Source organism: Doryrhamphus excisus, linkage group LG3, assembly GCF_037039965.1.
Source record: "Doryrhamphus excisus strain RoL-2023G ecotype Guam linkage group LG3, RoL_Dexc_Guam_v1.1, whole genome shotgun sequence".
NCBI lineage: Eukaryota > Metazoa > Chordata > Actinopteri > Syngnathiformes > Syngnathidae > Doryrhamphus > Doryrhamphus excisus.
Window position 1 is genome coordinate 24,706,805 of NC_136359.1, and position 9,141 is coordinate 24,715,945.

The 9,141-nt window shown below is 41.5% G+C and overlaps 2 protein-coding genes across 6 annotated transcripts; one reads left to right on the forward strand and one right to left on the reverse strand.

Annotated features, from left to right (window-relative positions):
• The first annotated feature begins 69 nt into the window (after positions 1-69).
• On the forward strand, positions 70-1,227 carry mrpl41 (mitochondrial ribosomal protein L41). The gene is made up of 2 exons (XM_058070152.2): positions 70-159; positions 733-1,227. Exon 2 carries the CDS (start codon positions 753-755, stop codon positions 1,158-1,160), a length of 408 nt encoding a protein of 135 aa, XP_057926135.1. The 5' UTR covers positions 70-159; positions 733-752; the 3' UTR covers positions 1,161-1,227.
• Positions 566-7,189, reverse strand: dph7 (diphthamide biosynthesis 7). Of its 5 annotated transcripts, none has more exons than XM_078789214.1 (11): positions 7,130-7,189; positions 6,724-6,876; positions 5,654-5,784; positions 5,249-5,336; positions 5,098-5,192; positions 4,862-5,022; positions 3,273-3,345; positions 3,104-3,169; positions 2,217-2,383; positions 1,682-2,062; positions 566-1,038 (listed from the first exon to the last, which is right to left on the reverse strand). In XM_078789214.1, the coding sequence occupies exons 2-10, from the start codon at positions 6,859-6,861 to the stop codon at positions 1,686-1,688; spliced, it is 1,296 nt and encodes a 431-aa protein (XP_078645340.1). In that variant the 5' UTR covers positions 6,862-6,876; positions 7,130-7,189; the 3' UTR covers positions 566-1,038; positions 1,682-1,685. The 5 variants fall into 5 exon arrangements, with proteins under 5 accessions (XP_078645340.1, XP_078645341.1, XP_078645342.1 ...); XM_078789215.1 differs by having other exon boundaries at positions 7,115-7,154; XM_078789216.1 differs by having other exon boundaries at positions 567-1,038; positions 4,862-5,019.
• Between the last annotated feature and the right edge of the window lie 1,952 nt (positions 7,190-9,141).

Sequence of the window (9,141 nt, forward strand, 5' to 3'; positions counted from 1 at the left end):
CGGGTCCTGAATATGGTGTGTTAACTGTCACTTTACTTTCAGTGTGTTTCATTCTGATTGGCCGACAATGTTTCCTTTTGGCCAATCGACTAACACTTTGTTCGACAGTCGGACAGTCTTCTTTGTCTATTGGAAAGTGTGCTCATCTCCGGTTTCAAGGTGAGATTTGCGCATTCAGTGCTAACAGTCAAACATTAAAAATATGTGTGTACAAAAAGTAATAATATGCGTGTGCTAACATGTATGATGTAATGAAACCAGAGTTTATCATCTTAGCGGGGTACCTAGCTAAATCGGCTGCGATCACGTTTACGTCAATTTGAGTATGTACTCTTTTACGATGGCGTAATACTCAACATTTGCAACTCAAAATTAGTTGAAAAGATTATTTTGTGTTTGACGTGACATTGTCATGGAAACCTGCACAATTGTATTAGTTTCATGTTGTCATTCATCGTTAAAATGCACTTTGTAGCTTTGGTGTGACGTCACTGTTGTACCTCGTTATCAACCTTGTTGACAATCGTTCAGTCATTACTGACTTCCCTCATTGGGAAAAATGTTGATGAAAATGATCAGGTTTTATTATTATAAAGGAGTTATACTGCCCCCTACTGTTGGCACAAGAGCGTGTTCATATCAATAAATATTTATGATATAGTTTGGCTTGTTTATTAGTTTATGTTACATCCTGTAGATGCTTCCACAGCATTGATTTGTTGATGTTTGCAGGTGTCCTGCTAGACAACACAATGGGCGTATTGTCCACACTGATCAGAGGCCTGACGAGAGGAGCGGACAGAATGTCAGAATTCACCAGCAAGAGAGGTTCTCGGACTCACAACAAAGGCCGAGGTGCCAGACCCAGCGGAGTCAAGCTCCCCAGCAGGAAGTTTGTGTCCATCCCCGCCATGATTCCCGACTTTGTGGTGCCTCATCTGGACGGATTTGCACTCAAAGCATATGTATCATATCGATGTCCGAAGGGAAGCGAGCCCCCGATGACGGCAGAGAGCCTTTTTGCCGAAGTGGCTGCTCCTGGGATTAAGAAAGACTGGAATGAAGGAACGTACGACAAAGATCGGCTGGAGAAATATGGATTTGAAGCCACACAAGACGGGAAGTTGTTCAAACTGTACCCCAAGAACTATGTGCGTTAAAATGTGTCTTCTATGTATTTGTACTCGCATTATCAAACAGGTCAATTAAATATTTTCATGATTTGACCACGGAAGTTGTGGGTTCTTTTGGAACACTTGTGGGAAGTTGTCCCACCAAGAAGACTTGCTGCAGCGAACAACTTGAACACTTTCAAAATGAAAAACAATAACTGACAAATAGCAGCAGCTCAACTCCAGCAACCTTCTGCAGTTTTTCCCCACAGTCCCAAAACTGACACATTACCAGTGTCTTTTTAGGAAAGTGAAACAGAGTGTGAATGATCATTTTACTTACTGCAGTTTGTTATTGTTTGAAAATAGTTAATATTTAATACTTCTTCAGGACCTGCGGGAAACCCGCAAGAGTGCATTTATGTTGATTTTTGTCTCACTAAGGAAGTGTGATAAACAACAAAATAAGAACTCAGAAAGGAGGCAAATACTATTTTTTCACAGTACTGCACATACTGTATCAGATATAGATATTATAGATATGTGCTGACAGCTGACCATGAACTTACGTCATCAGGAGCAAGCATCCGGTGCAGTCCGGTCCCACCTCCACAGGTGAAGCACGTGATCGTAGAAAGAGCAGCTGGCTACAAGAAAAGAAGTCACATCCCGTTCAGGGTGGAGGCCGTCTCCTGTTGTAGACGATGCTGTAATGTCCTCTGGGATGTATTGTCCACTGTCGTCCTCCAGGAATGTGTCCAAACTGGCGGTGGGAGACTCGTACTGGATCCTTAGATGACCCCCCACCTCTGTGAGGGTTTCCTTTGCTTGTGTAGGGGAAGGGGAGGGCGTCAGCCGAGACCAGTCGGCTCCATAAGCCAAGGAGTTGTGGAGTACGTAGGAGGCTACCACCGGACAAGATCCTCCATTGGCGTCTGCATGACACCAGACTATTCTTATCATCATTATATTTTTTGTATTATTATTATTATTATTATTATTATTATTATAGCATGGAGCTAAAATGCTCAAGTTTATACACTAAAACTAATTGATGCCCCCCTGGGGCTCAGAATCCCTGGCGGTGACCCGGTTCATGCTCACCTTGTTGACAATCAAGGATATGGAAGTGGTTGTGCATGCATGCTGCCAGGAGGAGGTGCTGCTGAGTCGGATGCCACTTCAGCCTCCACACGCCCCCACCCAGGGAAGTCTCGCTGAGAGGACGACGCATATTCCTTCCATCCCACAGCAGGACTTTTTCATCATAACTGCGCACAAGTCACATGTAAACCAGTTAGCATCGTTATGAAAATAATACACAATTCCATGATGCTTGACATAACATCATACTTTACATCAGGGGTCTCAAACACGCGGCCCGCAGGCCAAATGTGGCCCGCAGGACACTAGTTTGAGGCCCTCGCCTTGATATGAAAGTTTAATGTTAGTTTGATATGGATGCTGTATGGTATCATGTACCCAGAAAAAATTATTACGTTTGATTCATGTTCATGTTAAAGGTTAAATAACTGTTAATAGTTATCCTCCCTATCCGTGTGGAAGTGGTAAGTTTTTGGCTATTTAAGTTGAAAGGAAATAACTTGAAGGCTACCGTTTAGGTCGCTAGCTCTCTAGTTTGCGAGTTAGCATGTGTCTCAAGACCCTGCAGTTGCGCAATATGTTGTAAATAAAAAGAGTATAAATGTGACTATAGTCGTGTTTTGTCATGTCTACAGGGCTCTAATAATGCTTTGTTCATTTTAATCTGAAAAAAATCATTTGTCTACCCACCAACTATGTGGTTTCTGAAGTTTTTATTATTTGCTGTTTTATTATTATTATTATTATATTTATTTATTACTGATTGATTTTCTTTATTCTTGATTTGTTTATTTATTTTTCCATCTTATTTTGTGTAGAAAAATAAAAGGTACGATATTTGAGAACAGTGGAATGTTTTATCAGAGCTTTTCTTGTATGATATTTACCTGCCTGTGGCAAGGATGTGTTCTCGGTGTGGGTTGCTGTGAATGCTGCACACACCCATCGAATGCCTTTTTGGAGACAGGAAGTGGAAAAGTAAAATGACTTTGGGCAAAGGCAGACATGACTATTATTGTTGAGTAACAAGAGTACTACTAGGAGTATACGCATTACCTTTTACTGACGAAAGTGGGGCTGGAGGGTCCCATCCTGAGATCCCAGCCTTTAAACTTGCAGTCATCACCACCTGATGAGACACACACAGTATATACATACATACATAAAATATATTATATATAATATTTTTTATTGTCTGGAAGGCAATTTATTTGGTTAGAGTATGTTTTGGTTAGAGTCGGACCTTTTGGCACAAATAAAAGATGCTAACCAAGGTTCTACTGTATTAATTCATTCATTTTCTACCGCTTTTCCTTACGAGGGTCGCAGGGGGTGCTGGAGGCTATCCCAGCTGTCTTCGGGCAAGAGGCGGGGTACACCCTGGACTGGTCGCCAGCCAATCACAGGGCACATATAGACAAACAACCACTACAGTAACACTAACCAAGGTAACCAGCTACACTAACCAAGGTTCCACTTAAACATTTTCATTCATTCATTTTCTACTGGTTATACTCACGAGGGTTTCTGGGAGTGCTGGAGCCTATCCCAGCTGTCTTTGGTCGCCAGCCAATCACAGGGCACATATAGACAAACAACCACTACACTAACACTAACCAAGGTAACCAACTACACTAACCAAGGTTCCACTGAAACATTTTCATTCATTCATTTTCTACTGGTTATCCTCACGAGGGTTTCTGGGAGTGCTGGAGCCTACCCCAGCTGTCTTCAGTCGCCAGCCAATCACAGGGCACATATAGACAAACAACCACTACACTAACACTAACCAAGGTAACCAGCTACACTAACCAAGGTTCCACTTAAACATTTTCATTCATTCATTTTCTACTGGTTATCCTCACGAGGGTTTCTGGGAGTGCTGGAGCCTATCCCAGCTGTCTTTGGTGGCCAGCCAATCACAGGGCACATATAGACAAACAACCACTACACTAACACTAACCAAGGTAACCAGCTACACTAACCAAGGTTCCACTTAAACATTTTCATTCATTCATTTTCTACTGGTTATCCTCACGAGGGTTTCTGGGAGTGCTGGAGCCTATCCCAGCTGTCTTTGGTCGCCAGCCAATCACAGGGCACATATAGACAAACAACCACTACACTAACACTAACCAAGGTAACCAACTACACTAACCAAGGTTCCACTGAAACATTTTCATTCATTCATTTTCTACTGGTTATCCTCACGAGGGTTTCTGGGAGTGCTGGAGCCTATCCCAGCTGTCTTCAGTCGCCAGCCAATCACAGGGCACATATAGACAAACAACCACTACACTAACACTAACCAAGGTAACCAGCTACACTAACCAAGGTTCCACTTAAACATTTTCATTCATTCATTTTCTACTGGTTATCCTCACGAGGGTTTCTGGGAGTGCTGGAGCCTATCCCAGCTGTCTTCGGTCGCGGGCCAATCACAGGGCACATATAGACAAACAACCATTCACACTCACATTCATACCTATGGACAATTTGGAGTGGCTAATTAACCTAGCATGTTTTTGGAATGTGGGAGGAAACCGGAGTACCCGGAGAAAACCCACGCATGCACGGGGAGAACATGCAAACTCCACACAGTATTTAAGTTGTAAATGTTATATTAATATTTTTAAGAGTGTTACCCGAGTAAAGCAAGTGTGTGTCCCAATAGGAGAAAGCTGAGATCCAAGCTTCGAAGTCGTGGGCCTTCCACTGCGACAAAGTCTTCAGGCCACCTTCATCCCAGGAAAGCACGCTAACACTTCCTGCAGAGTCGCTGCACACCACCCGTACGTCACTGCTGCTGACATGGACCACACCCATTTATTATGTATACGTGGCTATTCCATATTATAGATAAGAACATATATTGTATTACCTGTCCATTCTCCCAGTAGACCAATCCAATGACAGTAGAAGCCGCTCTGCTCCCACCTCCATGCTGCTGAGTGTCTGCAGACAGCTGCTGCCTTCCTACTGAAACACATCATGAGTGGAGATAACCACCACGTGAATATGATATTTCTCACCTGGCTGTCACAGAGAGCGTGTAGTTGGAGTTCGCCGGTGGATGTTGCCAGTCCGAGCACCACCTTTCCTGACACAGGCACATGACACCTGAGGAGGTAAATCAACATCATTCATTCATTCATTTTCTACCGCTTTTTCCTCACGTGGGTCACGGGGGTGCTGGAGCCTATCCCAGCTGTCTTTGGGCGAGAGGCGGGGTACACCCTGGACCGGTCGGCAGCCAATCACAGGACACATTCAGGGCACAAATTGTCCATAGGTATGAATGTGAGTGTGAATGGTTGTTTGTCTATATGTGCCCTGGGATAGGCTCCAGCACCCCCGCGACCCTCGTGAGAAAAAGCGAAATAGAATGAATGAATGAATATATACAGTATGTCACGTAGTGGAAGAAAGTATGTTACCATTTCATATCAAGAATGGCGGGCGTGTCGATTCTCTGTAGCTCCGTGAGAGGACTCATGAAAGCTTCCGTTTGATATTTGAAAAGATACAAACGACCCGTTCGCCTTGGAGGGACGTCCTCTTCTTCTTTCTACCAACACATGCACAAACATGCACCACATTATATACATATATATACGTATATATATATATATATCATACCATCTTCTAATAGTTACTTTCACTCAATCTGTACATACAGTCCAAAAACTAAATACCATGAAATCATATTTATTAAGGATCGACCGATACATCGGTCGGCCGATTCTTTACTTGAATCGGTATCGGCCGATACATGCATGGGTTCGCCGATGTATTTGTCTGCCGCATGATTTACAGACAGGCATCCACCGGGCAGCTTTGTGTTGCTGGAGGACCCTGCAACACGCGCAGTCGCGGTACCCCGCCCCCACTGGTGAATCGTAACAAGGGTACGTTTTCAACTTTTAATTAGAATCTAACAGTTAAACTTAGTTAAAATAATGCCACCTGCTTTGAAATAGGTAACATGAACGCTACGTGCATGTAATATACATATGTACCTGCTTAAGAATATTGTGGCGCTCAAGGGTCTTTTACTGCAGAGACCAAGTAGTCATCACGTAGATGCTAGATAAAACTTCAACTACGACAGAAATGTTTTGCACATGGTTGAATATTTATTTATTTTAAAGTTGATAATGTGTGTTTAAGAAAGCTGATTCCTACTGTGTTCAGTGTTTACATTACAATAAATATTTGTTTAAACATGAGACCTGTAATATTTGCTATCATTGTCATTTTTTCATGTAAATTGAGGGAGCAAAAGCAGTATCGGTCACAAATATCGGCCATAGGCTAAGGGTGATGGAAAAAAATCGGTATCGGCATCGGCCCCAAAAACAACCTAATATCGGTCGATCCCTAATATTTATAGTAAGGTGTTTAATAAAAACGTTACTATTAATAACAAAACTAGTACTACTAGTACAAATGAACTTTGTGCTTAAAAACATAACTAGAATGACTTGTTGAGTGTAGTGTGTGGTACTTGTGTTTGTAGCTGATATGTCCCGCAGGCTAGGATGCTATGGTGGGGGGACACAGGACACCATTCCACCGTGTCGGCATTCAACTCGGTGTCAAACACTTGCAAGCTGCGAATTCTCGATCTGCTACTTCTCTGCATCTTCTTACACCACAACTGAAAAAACATGGAAATACCTTCACATCGAATTTACATGCCCACTAGTACTACACACCTTTAGTAAAGTACATTACGTCAAGCTAACTCTTCTCTTTCGTCTGTGACTAGCTTGGATGCTATAGTTGGCTTAGCAACAGCCTTACGCTGACCAAGCTATAAAGTACAGAAATACACCTACACGGCTTCGACTCTAAAAAAATAAGTCAGTATAAACAATAATAAATGTGTTTAATACCGTAAACAAACTCACGTTGGTGCCGCAAGTCTTCCTCTTCTCGAACTGCTGCTGATAACAACGATGATTCAGCCATTACCGCCACCTGTTCTTCTTAAGCGTACACTACACTTGCATTTATTTCAAGGAATACACTTTCAATTCCTGTTTCTTATATTCTCATAAATAAAACATCACATATTTGTATTTAGGGACCTAAATTATCCGCTGTGGATGAAGCATTATTGATACAATAATGTAGTAAAATATTTAATGTACAATTTTATGGCATAAACAAATACGAAAAAATGCTTCATGTCCTTTAACACCACAATAATCTGAAAACAGATTTAAAAAAAAAAATAAAAATGATTTACAACGATAAGACACTAAAAGCAATGAAGCCAAAGTCGTTCTGCATGTTTATTGTCGTAAATACCATTACAAAGGAATGTAGCGCCAATCACAAAAACACACATTGATGCACTTTGTTTTCTTAAGACACACTGAGCGTTAACATTTCAGTTACATTCAACATGGGTGTAAATACTAATCAATAATAGATCAATAATAGAGCAGTAATAGAGCATGTTAACTGTTTTCTTGCTTTCACACGAGCCTACAATCCCTGACGGAGAAAATGTTATACACAATTACTTGATGTGCTCTGTGTGTGTGTGTGTGTGTGTGTGTGTGTGGTGTATATACATGAATTACATCTTCACTCTTGTCTAAATAACCCAAACCCACTCAACACCAATATATATAATGTATAAATATGTATAAATATGTTCTATTCATACTCTATATCATCCATATGTGTCATTTCTTTGTGTTATTTGTTGCTGTAAACGTACACTGCACACACTAAAAAAGCAGGCATGATGCAACATCTTCACATGGCTAACGATGCCATTGGAGCTGTGAGCATGACGTAAAAAAATAAAATAAAAGTCCAGTGATGGTATCAGTAAGGCCAAGAAAAGGGATAGCAGTGTTTGAGATACACTATATTGCCAAAAGTATTCCCTCACCCGTGCATGTACATGAATTGAGGTATCCCTGTCATTTCAATCCACTGTGTAATTGTGGAATCTGCTTCTTGCTACTTTGTTAACACTGTTATATTGAAATATACTGATTACACTGTTACAGTGAAATATTTTCATCAACAGAGCATAAAAAAACTGTTAACAACCTTCAAAGTACAGTTTTTAATAATATTAGAGCCCTCCAGAAATGAAATAACACCCCTATAGTCACCTTTACACTCTTATTACCCAATATAATAGACATAATAAGAGAAAACAAGCCACTGAAGGCATAAATAGGACTCTGTGTTCATGTGTGTTGCTGTTAATGTGTTCCTGTGGCACGGACAGGAAGTGACATCTGGGGTTCAGAGTTGAGTTTGAGCTTGGCAGAGGTTACGGCCGCAATAGTAGCCTATGTTAGGGATGATTGTGCCTGTTGAGAGGTCATGTTCCAGTGATCAAGTCTGGCGTTCACCCAACATGACAGTTTTGTGCCCATTATTCTGTTTGGTTTGACAAATATTAGTCCTAATTGTGCATTAATATACATATGTAGTATTTCTGCTAAGATACACATTATGTCACGCTGACTTGCTATGATTATCTGCTCAAGGCTAGAGGCCTCTGGTCTCTCAAACAAGTCTCTCCAATGGCGTTCCCATGTCAATGGCTGTGATTAACCGTCCTTTAGTTTGACCTTCATTGTCTCTGTCCCCCACAGGAGAGGAAGATCACTTTGGTTTGGGACTGGGCTAAGTTAGAAAGCACTTGTTGAAGTGAGCACTTCAACATATGAAGACATTTTGGATAATGTCATGCTACCAGTTTTGCGGCAACAGGATGTTGTGCTGTTCCAACATGACACACAAAGCAAGGTTCATAAAGACATGGATGAGCAAGAACTTGACCCTTCACCTCAACCCGATAGAGCTTTGGAGTTCAGACTGTGAGACTTCAGTGTCTGACCTCACAAATGCGCTACATAAACACTCCTAAACCTTGTGGAAAGCCTAC